General features: G+C 34.8%; 1 protein-coding gene across 1 annotated transcript; it reads right to left on the reverse strand.

Annotated features, from left to right (window-relative positions):
- Positions 1-3,084: 3,084 nt before the first annotated feature.
- On the reverse strand, positions 3,085-15,448 carry LOC147394532 (Ribosomal protein L12/ ATP-dependent Clp protease adaptor protein ClpS family protein). Its single transcript, XM_086453722.1, has 3 exons — positions 15,290-15,448; positions 6,140-6,290; positions 3,085-3,619 (listed from the first exon to the last, which is right to left on the reverse strand). The coding sequence occupies exons 1-3, from the start codon at positions 15,351-15,353 to the stop codon at positions 3,358-3,360; spliced, it is 477 nt and encodes a 158-aa protein (XP_086309848.1). The 5' UTR covers positions 15,354-15,448; the 3' UTR covers positions 3,085-3,357.
- Between the last annotated feature and the right edge of the window lie 2,612 nt (positions 15,449-18,060).

Here is an 18,060-nt window from a genome sequence, read left to right on the forward strand (position 1 = left end):
AGTTCATTGTGTTGCAATTACTTCGGTATTCCATTTTCATATTTATCTTGATGATGCAAATATATTTTTGGGCATAGCAATGTAAAAGGGTTATTTGTTATTCTATTTTCATATTTATCTTTGTCATTTTGTTTTTATTTATTTATCAAATTCTTCAAGGTATGCCAATTTTTTTTTTTTTTTAATTATTATAAAAAAAAATTAACTATAACTTGTGTTTAAAATGATAGACCATCATTTTTTTTTAATGGTTGATAACCCCTAAAACATATTTTAGGGCATAATTAGTGGACTTATAAGGTTAAAAACAATAATTGATACTTATAAAGGTATATTTTGATAGTTTCCAAACATAAAACTATATTAGAAGTACTTGTCAGATAGTTTCCAAACACTTAGTACTTTTCCAGCTCTTGCAGACGGTACGTTGTAAGTACTTCTAGCTGCCACATCCAAATAGATCCTTACAATTGAAACTTTGCAGAAGGCAATGATATATGAGAAAACTTTTCCTTACTAAGTAAGGTCTTAAGCCTTATTAAGGGTCGTTTGCTCAATGGATTATCACATCAGCAATCCAACACCACAACCCTCTAAGTTTCTTCGAAAAACTCAGTGTAATTTTTATTTTTACTTTTTAAAAAGCAATTTGATACAAGGTTTTGCAAATAGGCGGCTATCGAACTTCCACTTAACTCTCAAACTTAAAATTGAAATTCAATGGGTGGAAAAATACATGTTTTTTGAAATTTGTTTTTTCAAAGTTGATTGAATTTTGTCCTCTACAAGGTGAGCGCAAGGACCCGTTCGTGAGGGTGAAATCTTTACTAATTTAGTAAGGCTTCCCAGACTCATGATACATAGGAGAGTTTTACTTGCACCCACCGTTTATCCTCTCTGCACTCACTCTTTGCACCCCCTCCCTAAAATATCCACTAGTCTCAACACTCACCACCCCAATCAAACCTTGCGTCTTATTTGATCAGATCATCCCTATCGAATCTCATTTGTTGTTTTTGTTCTCTGCCCTCTTCCACATTCTCTCATTTGCATAAGATGTCAACGAAGATTTAATGATACAAAATGCAATACCCTTAGATCTTAAAAAGTAGACTATAAATAATCGTGAAAACCTCAACTCTTGATCCAAAAAGACTTCATTTAGTATCCTACCTACTATATCAGATTCAATATGATCCTACCGGATCCATTCAAATAGGATCCTACCGAGTCACAATGGAAAATTTCGATAATTTCCTATCGATCAAAAATGTTGAATTTTTTTTTAAAGTGGGTGCGGAGAGTTTTTGTTTAAGGTTAACTTAGTCATTTAAACCATTTTTTTTAAATTCTCTTTAAGTGGGTGCATGGCGCGCGCCTCTAATACATGTTCATGCATAAAACGGCTTAAATGTAGATTCTAAGGAAATTTTTCTTGAGTTCTTTTGAGTTGCTTCTGTCATCTGTGTAGGGCTGTCAGTGGGCCGGACTCGGGTTGGGTCAGAAATGGCCTGGTGGTAATCTGACCTACAAATCCTAGCCAAGCACCTAGGCCAGGCTAGGCCAAATAAAATTTCTTATTTAAAAGCTGGTTAGACCTTTTCTTATAGGGAAAATTATTTAGAGGACCTTGGCAGAGGGACTTTTTTCTAAATAGTCCTAAGTTTTGGGTGATTTCTTAATAGTCTATTTAGTAAATTTTTCTTTTGTTTATAGTCGATTGACCCCATCTCACGTGTATGAAGTCATTGAAATGCTCAAAGTGTCATTTTCTCATCTTCACTTAGTTAGGTTTTTCAATTGTGATTGTAATCATTTTCAACGATTTTTGATCATGAATGACAAATGATGAATGATATTCTCTTAATTTTGAACATTTAAATATATTTTTACTCATTTACTTTTATTATTTATATATAATAAAGAGTGAAGAACGGATTTGAGATTCTATTTTTATTTTATTTTATTTAAATTTTATGATTATATTGTAATTTTTTATTTGCAATTGTGATTTATGCATTTTGAGTAATTCGAGGAGATTTATCCAATATTTAAGTCAAAAAAATAAAAATGAAAAATGAAAAAAAATCTCGTTTACATTTGTTGAATTCACCATTTTCTATTATCTATTTCAACATTTTTATTTTCGAACTCACCACTTAGTGTTGAGTTCATTACTTTTTATTGTCTAGTTCAACATTTAATTACTGTTGAGTTCTACGATTTTTTTTTTTTTTTTTTAATGAAAATATTGTCGAACTCAATAGTAATTAAATGTTAAATTAGATAGTAAAAAGTGGTGAACCCGACACTATAATGTGAACTAAATTTTCATTTTTTCGACTTCGATACTTGATAAATCTCCTTGAAATACCCAAAATGCATATATCATAGTTACAAAGTAAAAATTACAATACAATCATAAAAAAAATTCGAATCTCAACTTCGTTCTTCATTTTTTTTTATAAAATATCAAAATTAAAATTGAAAAACAAAAAAAAAAGTTTAAATGTTCAAAATTAAGATAATATCATTCTCCATTCGTCATTCATGATAAAAAATAGTTGAAAAATGATCGAAATAACCATTAGAAAACCTAACTAAGTGAAGAAGATGTGAAAAAGGTAATTTGGGTATTTCGAAGACATAAAGGTGAGATGAGGCCAGGTGATTATTAAGAAAAGAAAAATTTATTAAATGGTCTACTATTAAGAAATCACCCAAAACTTGGGGATTACAAAGAAAAAAATCCCTCCACCAGGGTACCAACCCTGCACCGAGCTGGATTGGACCACCGAGACCTTAAACTAAATGAGCCTATTACCACAACTTTGGAAACTCTTTCAAGATTATTGAGTGAAACCTTGAGTGAAATTCTTCATAGCTAAAATTCTTCGAAACACATCACATCAGCAATATCCATCGAAGAATCAATTCGAAAATTGAATCACCAACTCAAATTCAACCATTGATATTATAGAAAATGATACAAAATGTCAACTTCATGGAAACATTTTCAACAGTGTAAGAAACACAGCAGAGAAAATCTTCGATGACGTCACGAAAGAACACAGACTGGGAAAATCCAGAAGAACAATCACAATATCCATAACTAAGCAACTTATATAGAGTGTACAATTACGTGACTTTGCTTTCAATTAGTTCCATTGATGACATATTGTCCATTTCCCTCATCTTAATTCAACGAAACATAGTGATCAAGATTCGTAGATGTAGAGATATTATCAAGTTTATGTACAAACATAGAATTTCTAATACTCGATGATGATGATGATGATGGGATAGACAGGTTGTATATACCAGTGGTGTGTTTTATTTTTTTTCCGAAAGGAGTCTTCAACATCCGCCACTTGCAGGCTCAATTGAACTTAGAAGACCATTCCCTCTCAGTTGCATACAATGTTGTTCTGCGTCGGCTTGAGCACAAATGATCACTACTGCCAGTCCATTGTAATGTGCTTCTTGCATGATGTTGACAGCATTGTCAACTGTCATCCCAGGGATGACCTTCATCAGAACTTGAACGACGTATTCCCGCTTATTGTAGTTGTCATTATGTAATAAAACACGATAGGGTGGTGACATTTTCCTTGATTTCCTGAAAAATAAATAAAGATAAATTTCAGAAGTAATAACCATTCTGCTCCTTTCCTTTCTTTTCTTTTCTTTTCTTTTTCTTTTTCTTTTTTTCCCATGGCACACAAAAAGTAAGATTATATTGCCACACCAACTTTTTATTACTACATACCGAACAAAGAAATTCATGTCTGGCATGTGGATAACCATTATTATATCATTTTAATGATCACGCCTCCTTTCCATTCTTCTTATTCTCTGAAATAACTCTTCAACTTGGGTTTCTACTCAAGTAAGGAAATCTATTTAAGCTCTACAGAGATTGATTGGTTATGATAATAGCCGCATTCCTGTAACCAGATATTGTTTGAGCAGGACCCAAGTGTTTTTTATGCCGAAACTCTAGGTGTTTTACAAGTATAGGTTCCCCAAGAGAATAAATTATCCCTTAACCTTGGAGTGGAGGAAAATTATGAATATTATGGTATCGGTTAAATTTCTTAGCATGAGCTTTTACTAATTTCTCGGGCAGAGAGAGGCTATGATTCCTTGCCATCACATTCTTGATATTATGATTGGTTTCTGGATATTAGTCCTAACAAAAATTGAACTTTACTTTAGGCTCTAATTCTGATCTGCATAATTATTATTACTTTTGGCAGCTTGCGCAATTAATGTCTCCTCATCTATTTATTTGTTTCTTTATAAATAAATAGGTGAAAATGTAGGAGCAGCCCTACATGGCTTTGAACAAAATTGAATGGATAGCAGGATTTGTTCAGCCGACGCCAAATTTTTGGAATAAGGCTTTGATGATTTCAATTTATCAATATAACAAAAAACAGCTGTAGGTCCCACACAACTACAGTTTTGTGGGATGATAACATCCCCTTCAGCTAAAGTTTCGTGGGCTCCACATTGCCCACTTTGTTGCCTTTCCTCTTCACACCTACAACTTTATAGTCTTTCTTCTCCTTCACCCCACCCCTTAATAATCTCTCTCCAATTTAACTATCTTCCTCTTTTAGCCCCCTTTTCAATGACCCGTCTAACCTTACTATTTTTGTTTTTGACAGGCAATGATAGAAATATATTGATAAACAGAAAATAGAGGACGAGATGACCACCCTTACAATGCAGACTCTATCCCACCTTATAGGAAACTCCTCGAAGAAAATTCCGCAAAGGTGCAATTATTCCTTTCCTTCCTTGTCCCGTTACGCAAACCCACATTATACAGAGACCAAACTGAGAAACACCCATCCTTGCCTCCATCCAGACTAGACTATCCTCTACCCCAGTCAGTCAAAGAGGGAGCTTCAATGCACGACAACAAGGTACACAAGAGCCCAACTCCCAAACATTAACCCTGGAACCCCAGATCCCAAGAAACCACATCCCCATCCCTTATCAAGCACGAAGATAGGGCTTGATCTTTTTTCAGCGACATCTCATACAACTCTGAAAATTTCCCTTTAAGGGGAGAATTGCCACACCACCAGTCCTTCCAGAACCAAACTTTGTTGCTCCTAACTTTGAACCTCACTTTTTTACTAATCAAAAGGGAGCCTTCTGAGAATACCCTTCCACAAACAACACCCACTGGAGCCTCTAGCATCCCCACTTTCCCAACCAAAGTTCTCCACTCCATACTTAGCAACCACAACCTTTCTCCACAAACTCTCCTCTTCCACCCCAAACCTCCACAACCACTTCCCCAAACACTGCCCTAAACCATCTCGCAAACTCTCAAGCCTTACCATCTTACCTTTTTTACCCCCTTTAACCAACTTTATTGTCTTTCCACCTCTCCAACTTTATTATTTTCCTCCTTTACCCCCTTAACCTCAAAGATTTTTAATAATACCCCTCCAACTTCATTATTTTTCTACTTTTACCCCCTTAACCCAAAAGAGGATGCCTGTGTCATAGGCACAAGTGAACTCTAGTCTATTAACAAATGATAAGTTGAATTGCGGATGAAGTGAAGAAAACAAAATTAAGGAGCATAAATTGTCTATGCGCACCTCTGTTAGCTAAAAGGCCCACCATTGAGTCTGTCATATCATTAGTGTCTATGTACACCTCATTCTATTTATTTATTTGAAAATTGGGTAAAAACATTATTTGACCTCAGATCGATAAGCATGAGGTACTATTCAAGTGTTCATAACTGAGAATGCATTTTCCATGTCTATTAACAAATGATAAGTTGAATTGCGGATGAAGTGAAGAAAACAAAATTAAGGAGCATAAATTGTCTATGCGCACCTCTGTTAGCTAAAAGGCCCACCATTGAGTCTGTCATATCATTAGTGTCTATGTACACCTCTTATTCTATTTATTTATTTGAAAATTGGGTAAAAACATTATTTGACAATGATAATATTTTGATGGGAACTGATGTTGTTCAGATCGATAAGCATGAGGTACTATTCAAGTGTTCATAACTGAGAATGCATTTTCCATGTTATAAGAACAAACAGGTACGTACAATTAACACTTTCATATGCAGAAAGAAACCTAAAGATCGTGTCCATACCTCAAGTCAAACTCAGATTCACGCCCAGGAGTGGTTTTCTCTATGACTGGCTTGTCCAACACCCCACCTCCTTTGCCTGGTCCAGTGGCTGATATCGTCACAAGATTACCTCGATTAGTGTACGGTCCTTTATGAAGAGAATGTTTTTCCCCTGTAGTAAACATTATCACCATCCATGAGAATCACTCCAGCACGTATATGTGAAGCAATCTACGAAGCATGTACAAGATGTGTTGGACATTGAATAGGGAACTTGCATAACTAATATATTTGTTTGAGCTCATGAGATATTTTTCATTCAAAAACCTGTAAATCAGTGGAGAATTTGGTTGAGTTTTTCGAAAAATTATTTGTGAATACCTATGTCAAGATGTTACTTTTAACATTTTTCTTGACAAAAAAATGAAATTTGACAAGGTTTACTCTTCATCATGGAGGCACCCAATCAAGAATTAAGCCCGATAAATGTTAGGACAAGACATGGAGCCTATAAATATTTCCAACTTCATGAATACCGTGCATGTCAGACATTGTTGTGGAGATGCACAAATATGATGACAATACCTTCATGTATAAAAAAAGTTTCTAGTGAGATTCCCTAGGGGACTTTGAGAAGTAGAAGAGAGCACCGGAGAGGAAGGGTAGGGAAATGAGAAGGAAAAAAGACCAAGTCAAGGGTTTCATTAAGAAATAGGGTGGATGCTTGAGGAAATTCGGTCTTTCCCATAGAAAGATCATCCCATATTATGTCCACCAAAATTTCTAGCATCAATGTCAAAAACTAGAGTCATTTTACTTTGAGGTCCAAATGGTTGAATAAGAAAAACTAAGTGTTAAGGGCTTCTAAAATTTTCCCATTGAGTTTGGTGTCCACTTTTTCAATAAAATGTAGATGAATTTAATCCAATTCAATAAGCTGAAAAGCATGCAAGCGTCTTTTCAATTCCTTTGCTTGCTTTTAACGTGTAAGCATTTTAATCCGAATCCATTAAAATCAATAAACTTTTATCTTATAACCACGTTGCACTTCTATAGTACAAAGATGTGGTTAGACAATATCAATAATTGTATTGCCAAGGAAAAAAAATTCTTGCTTGAGTAACTATTGGAAAGGACTCATGACGGTGAATTTGCAGCTTACACAATAGGACATGGTCACATAAGGACTTTCAAATGCATTAGAAAAATGACCTTATTGCCAAAATCAATTGGACTTATTGCAAGCAACACCAAATAAGTTAACTGCAAAGTAATAGAGAGGACTAGCAATAAGAAATGCTTTATCTTAAGCATTTAACTTCCACTGGTTCTTTTATATATAATAAAAAGGAGGAAGAGATCCAATGTACCAAAGCTAGCATTCAAGTCTAGAAGATAATGCAAGTTTTTTATTCGCATTTCTTGGATGCAATGTTGTTAAAAAATCCTGCAATTTATGATTTGAAACCTATAATTCGAATTAAATCTTAACCTAAACAACTAGAATCTTATATATGAATCCCTTTAGATAAAAATCCTACGAATACACACAACAATTTTGATTCACTTAGAATTTTAAAAAAAAAAGGTAAAAATATAGCACATGTAGTTTTTGCTCATTATAAACCTCCAAAAGCGGTCCACACATACCAGATGCCGCAAGGGCACAAAAATTCTCATATGAAAAAAAGAGATGGTCAAGATGACCAACTAGCTTGACATGTTGAAGCTACCTTAAGTGGCATCAACTAAATGCCCTACATACAAAAAACCCAATAAAATTGCTACCATAGGGGGGTTCAAGCAGGTATTAAGTTTGGCGTCATGGAACATAGCCCAATGGGTGCATGAGAAGTTGGTGGGGACTATATATCCAACTCACTGGAACATTGATGTTGAGCTACCCACCAATTTGGCGGACAAATAAAAATATTGTACCACCATTTTCCATGATTACCCCTGATGATATGCCAAACATGAACTGGCTTAACAAATGGTTTAGCCCGACATCAATGGTATGGCATTGCCTATGGGACGCCCTACCTACTATACTCAGCCAAATATATGGTCAAGCTTGGATGATCATTATGGGCATACCAATTCCATAAGTATGAAGCATGAAAAAAGGGAGAGCACTCCCTTACAATGAGGATCTTTTTCTTCTTCATCTACTTCTAGGCCTTCTTCTTTCTCGACTGACCACTCTATGTTTACACTCTCCCTACCCCCTCTCCAAACCTTTTACTCCCTCCTTTGCAATGGGTACTGAACAATCATTGACTTGATTTACACAGTAAACTGGGCCCCTTTTCATATTCAACATACTCTTCATACTTGGCATCCAAAGTTAGCAAAGTTACCTTTAAAACAAAAAATGATTATACCTTTCAAAAAAAAAAAAAGTTAGCAAACATCCTTGGGTTCAGGTAGTGAGAGTGGATATGAACACACATGGCTTCAATAAGAATTGAATGGCTGAACAACATTCATTCAATCAAGCTCCAATGTCTTTTTGGATGAGGCCTAGATGATAATAAAAGAAAAATCTTAACAAATCTTATGATCAAACAATTTGAATCTTAGATTAATTGGATCCTAATCATGATTTTATGAACCAATCTGATTTTGAAAACATTGATCAAATGAACCGCATGCACTTGAAAGCAACGGATTCCCCTTTGCTTGAGGGATGGGGAATCCGTTGATCATATCTTAATTCACTGCCCTTTTGCCCATAATATTTGGTCTATCTTCTTTGGTCTTTTTCGTATTAGTTGGGTCTTTCCTAGTAAATTCTCCTCTTTATTAACCGAATGGGTCAGCAATGATTTTCACCCCAGAAAAAGACTCCTGTGGACTATGCTTCCATCGGCGATTGCTTGGGGGGTGTGGAACGAGAGAAATAACAGGGTGTTCAACGGTAAGGTTAGAAGTTCTCATGCAGGCTATTTGGAGATCTTGGGTTCCTTATACCTTTGGTCAAAACAACATATAGAGTTTGCAAAGTTATCTTTTGATGATTTTGTTTTTAGATGGAACTCTGTTTGTAATCTTTGATTTTATTTCTCTTGTTTTTGTTATTTGCGAGGCTTCCTCAGCCTCCTTGTAATTTGTTTCCCCTTCTTTTTCAATATATTATACTTTTCAAAAAAAAAAGTGGTTGCAATAAATTTAGTTATATTCATAGTGCCCTAAAAACTCACTAAAACGAGGGAAATTCTCAAAGGAAAAAAAACCTCATGCACTTGATTAAATACTCAAGGTCGAGCGAGTAAAGCAGATTTAGGAATTAGTTTCCAAGCTCTTTCATTACTGATTAGCAACTTTCATGTGTATATATGCTCCTACTTGTAAGCCCATATGGATATCATATTAGACAATCCAACAAGATTGTGAATTGTCCATACCTTGGAGACCATTCTCACACAATTTCGAACCATTCTAACATATTGAAAGTCGACTTGAATTTCAAAAGTATGAATTATCCATCTAACAGCTTTTTATGTAGTTAGTACTTGATAGGATGGAATGATTTTTAGTGGCAATGATCCATCATTTTGAAAATGATAGTGTCTAGTTATATCGTTCCTAAATATCATCCATACAGGCCCCAAAAGCAGGAGTCAAATAGGGAGTAAAGGAAGCTATGAAAAATAAGCTCACTAACTAGAGGAAATATCACTAAAGGACTCTGGAAGATAAAGAGGTTATACATATCAATTGAGCGTAACCTCACTAACTTGCAATAATAGCACAAAATAAGGACAAAGAGAAGAAAATGGAAGAGGTATACTTTAGGGGGAAAAGCAGTGCGTCCCTTAAAAAAAACCTCAGTTGAGGCATACACCTTAGGTGTTTTTACACCTTTATTTCACATTTTAAAACATTTCAAGTACACCCTCAACCCTACAAAACCCATTGTTTGGTCAACTTTGAAGTTCGAAAAAATGTTTTAAGTGTACCCGAGGTTCATGACAAATGTAGTCCTTAGGTTCACATAGCTAAATCCTACATCCAACAGTTGTGGTCATTCTAATTTGATATTTGAAACACATCAAGAATCAACTATCTAATAATGCCAATCTGAATTTCCCATAGCACTCAAGTCTACATTAATATATCATTTTAATAGTTGTCCGAGTGAGTTCACATGTTGGGTTTCCTGAAGTTGTTCTATTGGAAATCGAAAGATGTACCAACACCCTTGCTGCATAGGTCTCATAACTCATCCGAAGTCTCAACTCTCAACATTCATCCAACTCAACATCCTCATGTCAACTACACTAGTTCTACACATTTTGTATTGGCCAACTTTTTTGCTTCATAAAGCATGGTTGGTCATATCGTCATTTTATAAAACTTTATCGTTAGTTTGATTGGTATGTGTCGGTCATGTAGCATTTCAAAAGCATGTTTTCATTTTTAAGCACAACTGCAACTAGAAGAAATACGCAAATTGAAGGATCTAAAACAACGAGAGAATGAAGAAAAAGTGGATTGAGGTAGTGAAAACGGATATGATCACACTTTCAGAAACAAAAGGCATGGCTCTGAACAAAATGGAATGGACTTGGATTCATTTAGCAGATACCAAATTTTAAGGAAATAAGGCTTAGATGAAAATGATTCTAATAGCAGGTGGCTCTTAAGAAGTCCACCCCAAGTACACAATACCCACATAATTGGACTTTAATATGAGAAAACTAGGCAGCAAATCCTTAAATTCAAAGTGTATCGAATTCCCATATGAGTGCTTTAAAATATAAATATAATAAGGAAGCAAGAACGTATAGGGCAAACCCACTTGAAGATCTCTCTCTATTTCTCTCCATTTTGTTCATAGGTTTCCTAGCATTAATGAATATTATGATATTTGCACACAAAAATAAAAAGATAGGCATAAATAAAATAAGCAAGATAAATTTCGCATTGGCTGTGGTAGACCAAATGATATGAGAGAGAGAGAGAGAGATCTTCAAATTCTTAGATTCAAAGTGTATCGATTTCCCATATGATATGAGAACCTTAAAACATAAATATAATAGGGAAGCAACTACGTATAGAGTAAATCCACTTGAAGATCTCTCCCTCTCTCTCTCATGGGTATTCTTGCATTAATGAATATTATGATATTTGCCAAAAAAAACAGGTAGGTGTAAATAAAATAAGCAAGATAAATTGCCCATTGGCTGTGGTAGACTAGATGCATGAGCATGGTGGAGGTACAATAGAGCACGACATCCATTTTTAATAATGATTTTGAATTACTATACTAATGAAAAATGACGATTGGAAAATGAAATGAGAAAGGTTAGGGCTTAAAAGGAGTTAGGTATGTCCATCCATATCTGAATTTTTTATCTGGACTCGGATCCAACTAGCTAAACCCATATCTGAACCATTTTGCTTTCATTAAATCCATATTCAGAACTGATCCGACCGAATTCATTGATTTGGGTCGGATCAGATAATTTCAAATCGTTGAAGATTATTTCCAAGAAAATTGCTAAAAGCGTGACCAAATGGTGACTTGAACTCAAGACCTCTTATTTTTTAAGAAAGGCCTTGACCACCACACCCAACAGTTGTTGGTGGATGAAAGATAGCTTGAAAAATATAAAAATAGAACTTACAAAGTAATATATCATTCAGATCTTGACGGATATAGAAATGGATCAATATCAGAACCAGATCCGACTTAGGTCAAAGAACATCAACCCATATTTTAATTCATATATACTTGAAGGAACCAAACCCGCTAGATTTGGATTCGAATCACTCGAATTTTGGATAAAATCCGACCCATTTTAAGCCCAAAGAAAGGTGGATAAACAAGACAACAAGACTTATTCTGACAAAATAAATTCATTGAAGCAAAGTAAAAATAAAAATAAAAAAGATTAGAAGGAAAGCATAATAAATTGGTCTATGAGTCTTACCCAATCAAAATAAAAAACATTGTTGACCCTAACATCAAAGGAAACTCAAAGTAGATTGAGTCTTGCAACAAGAAAAAAGATTTCCATTACCAAATCACAAATCAAATGTGGTGCATTAGTTTGCTCCTAGGGAAATTCCTTATCACTTACAATTCATTTCATTTGTATCACTCTTGTTTCACAAAATTTACCTCTCCCATATCATTTTCTACAAGTCTATTATTGTTGTTCACTGCTTCTCCCTAGCTTCACGATGTTTTCCCTTCATTTGTTCACTACCATTGTTTTTTGTCTGCTAGGTTAATAAACTTGATCTTACATGTAAAATGCCCTAACTCACAGAATATAACAATCATAAATGTGCATACCCACAAGTTTGACTAAAAGGATCACATCAAGTTGCAATCTAGGAATTTATCAAGACAAATTTCTTGTTCACTCTAAACTGGAAATTATCCACTCATAAATGGTATCTATCGTACTTATCAACAAAAATATGGTAGTTAACAACTTAAAATCAAATTAGTAAAATAAATAAAACAATTTAGATCTAATAAATTAAGGAATAGATGTAGTTGGTTGTCAACAGAATTGAACATGGATTTGGGCTGAAGCCTATGCATTGTAAAATGGACTAAGTGTCAAGGAGAATTTCTATTATTATGCTTAGCATATTGAACGCTTGGGTTTCCTTCAATGAACCCCCATCAATCTTCACTTCTACATGTTCCATTTTTTTGTTTCAATTAATCTCCATCCATTGTTAGGCTAGGGTTTCATCAACTTGATATAGAGCTCCATCTGGGTGTATTGCAACAATTTGTTCTCAGTGGAGATGCCGTTGAGAATAAGAAAGTAAATCAACACCATCGATTATGGATTTCCCGTTCACCTTCAAAAGCTTCATCTTAGAATGATCTTGACTCTTTGTCCAAGTGGATGTACCACCAAATCAGAGAACTTGTATTTGGTACAAAGGTGATTGACAATCCGTTACCAAGGAATTTGGCGAGACTTGGGGCATACTTTCTCCCCTCCCCTATTTATTCAAATGGAATCCTCTAAGAATGGTTAAATAGAAACAATGCATATGGTTCCAATGGAGGCAAATTTGCTGACTGTGATGCTATTAGAGACCATAATGGTGATGTCTTGTTGGGTATAATTCTTCAAAAGTCCCGATCTTTCTTCTTTACCATGAACTAGAAGCTATTGATTATGGACTTAAGCATGATTTGTCCAGAAACATATAATAAAGTGTAATTGAATCTGATTCTGCCCATGCTACCCATTTGGTGCTCAATCAAAATGACACTCCATGGCCCTCAAAAAAGATCCTCAGATTTATTTCCTTCCTTTCAATGAGTGTTTTTTTTTCCTCTCTACAGATGATTTTTCGAATGGTGTGTCTAGCAATCATTCAGATGATTCTAGAGGACGTGTTTAATGGTGTGTCAGTACATTTCAGACCCTCACAATATGAAGACCTGCATATTGACTTTGCCCAGATACATCAAATATCATCAAGTTGAATACCATGGTTGGTTTGAGCAAATTTCCTATCAAACCCAAGATTGGATGAACCAACAGTAGGTTGGAACATTTGTAGGGGGGAAGCCTAGTGAGACATTCAAAGTGAAAATGAAAACCCACCAACCTATCAACATGGAAACTGCAATAGCACATGCATAGTTGCAAGAGAAATGATTTGCCAACGAAGAATACACAATCCGAGAACTGAGAAGCCAATCAATTAGCCCACACATTGCGAGGTAGATCCTCCTAGATACAATCATCAAGCGTTCCCTGGTAACGCAACTAATGTATGCTAAGAAATGAACAAACACTCAATAATGAAACGAATGGAAATGGGGATGAAGGAAACAATAATCATGATCATCGACGTTCTATGTTATAGATTTTTCCTACTCCTAAACTAGAGGTCAAGAAATCTAAATATCTAACTATTTAAGGTTGTCTTATATTATAGATAGCATTTCTTTTTGGCAGACATAAGAAAATTCATTAATACTACTAGCGAAAAAAGAAAATATCTATATAATAAAACACAACAGTTGTCTTCCCCCAATGTTGTCAATTTCACCCCGCATCTCGAGGAACAATTTCAACTTTATTCCCTTTTGTTTCCTCCCCTTTCCAAGAATACCCCTTCAACTTTATTTTCTTTCCTCTTCTACCCTTATTCCAATAATACCCCCTCTAACTTTATTGCCTTTACTCTTCTACTCCTTTTCCAATAATACCCCTACAACTCTATTGTCTTTCCTCTTTTAACTCTGAAACTCCAAGGAGAATGACCGTGTTGTGAGCACAGGCAAACTCTATTGTGTATATATACAAATATATAAGCTGCTGTGGTCAAGAAGACCTACTGAAGTAAGATAATAATAAAAAATGAGAAAACTGAAAATCTATTGATATGAACTTACAATCACATCCAACTTAAATACAGGGCCCTCAAAGAAAACTCCCCTGCACTCTTTAAAAACTGATGACCAATTGTTAAAAAAAAAAAAAAAAAAACCTTTTTGAGGACAACATTTGGAAGATCCTCCTCTTCGCTTTCAAAAGCCCTTTGATTTCTTTCTTTTCAAATACATCCTCCAAAGATATTCGACATCTCAAGGTGGAAATTTACCAAACAATTATCATCAAATTAGGAATAATTGTAGCTGGTTTCAGGGATAAATTTATTTCAATTTCTAACAAATTATGGGAACAATTGTAGCAGGATCCAGGGATTATAAAAAAAAAAAAAAAAATAGTATCTAATAAATTAGGGGAATAATTGTAGTTAAATGTAGGGAGATTCAGATACGATTTTCAAACGCGATTTGAATTTTGAATAAATCCTATTTATATATCGTAAATTAAGATCAATGTTAAGGAGAAATACAGTGATCGTGATTATCACATTGGAAGATTGGGTTTTCTCGAATTAAACCTTAATTTCTTCTATATTTCCCCCCTTTTTTTTTCCTATAAATCCCTAATGATAAAACCAGAGTAGTATCAAACCTGGTTCTATCACAAATCCACACTACTTGTACTGAAGCTGATTCCAACAGAAGTTCCAGATATCAAAAGCAAGTTTAATTAAAATAGAATATTTGTAACCGAAATACCGAACAAAATAGAGATGGAGAAAGAGAGAGAGAGAGAGAGAGAGAGAGAGAGACAGAGACAGAGAGACAGAGAATAAGAAGAAAACCTGGTTTGGTGTTGAAGACGTGATTAGGAGAAAGAGAGAGTCTTCCACATATGGCTGTCTCCATGGCCTCTCTCTCTCTCTCTCTGTCTCTCCTTCACGAGCAGAGTAGAAATGGCTTTGTTTAAAGCCTTAAACAATCTCACTCTCTCTCTCTCTTTTTCGTCCATTTTAATTCATGACACGAGTGGTAGGATTTTGTTTTAGGAAGATAGTCTCTGTGAGTGACACGTACACAAATATTTGTGGCATTTATTTCAAGGTGATTTTAGACATACCCTCCACGTTTTACTATGTTCGATACACTCCTTGACCTTGACCTTGTTCTACTCTACAAGACTAACAAATAATGCCCTTGCTTTTTCACTCCAAACCCATCATCTTCATCTCCTAACTTCACCCTTTATATTTTATCTCAAAAATCATTTTCGAGTTGTCATTCAATATGGTGCCCCGTTCCTATAGCAAGATATGGCATCTACATGACATTTTGTAATTGGAGATGAAACACACGGATTGTGCGTTAGATGGCGACTTGTTTAAGAGCTTGATGTGTTTTAAACTCTAGCTCGAATGTGCATTGTAGACACCGTTCCTATCTTATAAGAGCGTAGCGTCTTACCAGATCCTGACTTTTTTTAATTTTATTTTTATAGGTAAGGTAGACTTGAATCCACCACCTTTAGAGTTGCTTTGCAATGCTATGAGTCTAAGCCTCCAATGTTAAGAAAATAGGTGTAATTGAACTAAGAAAATGAATTGAAAAATAAACAAAAAGTAAGATGAAATCACAAAAAGAAACATAGAGATTTTACATAGTTTCCTCAAGATTGAGGTACATCCATGGATCACATTGATTCTACTGTGAAGAGAAAACTCGTAATTACATATTATAACCTTTCACCAAAAAACAAGAAATATACCCCACGAAACCTAACTAGGGTTTTACATAATATTAATAAAATTTAGAAAATAACCTTGGAAAATTTTTTTGAGTGAACATGTGGCTTGATTTACAATACCTCATTGTTGATTAGCAAGTATCAGGCTCCACAAACCACAACACCCAAGTCATTGTGTGCAAGTTGCTAACAAATGCGCTATATAAAGTCAATGGCATTGCAACTACTCAAGTTGCTTAAGAAAAGTAAGTCTTATAGAAAAAGTTGTGTCGTGCTAACAACAAGCAACGACTAAAAAGCTATAAGAGTTATATGCATATTTGAAGTTGTTTGAACCATTTTGACCTGATATATATATATATATATATATATATATATATATATATATATATATATATATATATATATATTCGGCAGCAACTTAAATACCAGACGCTTTAGTAAACATTTTATAATTGTTGGACAAAACGCGTTCAGACGACACAAATTGAAAATTAGTCAAACGTGCATTTAAGTTACAAATTATCTATTATTTACAGCGTCATCCTTTATAATTTACATATTTAGTACTACCTCCCCTCAACGGAAAACCCAAATAACAGAATAGAGAGTTTTGTTCGACAGAAAACTCTTTTCCTATTTTCTCTCGCTCTCGCTAAAACATTGTTCGAACGGCTTTCAACTCGATCTCTTCTCTCTTCGTGATTTTGCTCTGTGAACCCTAAGAAAAGCTCAACAACAGGTAAGCTCTCTTGTCACTCTCATGATTTTCTTTCTTCTATCTCCTTCTCTTTTTTGGCTCAAACCTATCTCAGATTTCTAGATCTCAGACGAAGCCCAATACGAAACTCACGACTTCATCTTCCCTCTCTCAAACGAAGAATCAATAACCCTAATCTTATTTTCATTTGGTGATGATTATAATAAAAAATTGTTTAAACCCTAAATAAATACAGATTTTTCCATTTCAAATCAAAGCGTGCTTGCAATTGTAAAATATTAAAGCCCTATTTTGCTTTGAGGCTCCTTATATTTGTAATCTGTAAAATGGAAACCAAATCGAAAAAAAAAAAAAAACATTCCATGCAAGAAAACTGGATACTAGTAATTATTAAAGTCTTATTTTGTTTCGAGTATCCCAAAATTAATATAAAGAGAGTGATGGGAGGAGAGAGAGAGAGAGAGAATACATATCTTCATCGATTACAGAGAGAATTGCAGCAAGAGAGAGAGAGAGAAAGAGAGGGGGGGAGGGAGTTGCAACGAAAGATAGGGAAGGAGTTGCAGCGAGAGCATTAGGGTTCTTTTTGCAGCGAAAGACAAAGAGGGAAGGCGAACAGAACGAGAGCGAAAGAGAATAGGGAGAGAGTTTTCTATCGAATAGAATTCTCTATTCTATTATTTGGATTTTAAGTTGAAAGGAAGTAGCACTAAATACATAAATCGTAAATGATGGCGCTGTAAATAATAGATAATTTGTAACTTAAACGCATGTTCGGCTAACTTTCAATCTGTGTCGTCCGAACGCATCTTATCCAATGGCATCATACATTAGAAAGAATGTCCCTATGCACCACGAGTAGTAGAAAGGAAAATAAGTACTTTTCGTTCATCTAATTATCTTGCTTCAATTGCATGTACCTAAGTACTTAATGATGGGCTGAAGTGGTTACGAGTGCAATATATATCATCAATAGATCTACATTCAATGCCTTAATGGGAAAGACCCTATGGACGATTATGAATGGAGGGTGCAAATGGTTGTTGCCTAAACTCGTTCAAAAACCAATTATCTCCAATTTTTTGTGAAGTCAAAGATGATGGAATTTTAGATTGAAATATCAAGAATTTTCTACAAAAGGTTGAAGGCTA

The sequence above is a fragment of the Akebia trifoliata genome, chromosome 9 (genome assembly GCF_017979445.1).
Source record: "Akebia trifoliata isolate Shusen 1 chromosome 9, ASM1797944v1, whole genome shotgun sequence".
In the NCBI taxonomy this organism is placed as follows: Eukaryota; Viridiplantae; Streptophyta; class Magnoliopsida; order Ranunculales; family Lardizabalaceae; genus Akebia; species Akebia trifoliata.

Excerpts from the sequence above, each read along its gene's own strand:
- LOC147394532 (XM_086453722.1), bottom strand. The coding sequence starts at position 15,353 with ATGGAGACAGCCATATGTGGAAGACTCTCTCTTTCTCCTAATCACGTC. Across the intron at positions 6,291-15,289 it reads CGTCTTCAACACCAAACCAG|GGGAAAAACATTCTCTTCAT; the intron begins GTTTTCTTCTTA and ends TGTTTACTACAG. Across the intron at positions 3,620-6,139 it reads GAATCTGAGTTTGACTTGAG|GAAATCAAGGAAAATGTCAC; the intron begins GTATGGACACGA and ends TTTATTTTTCAG.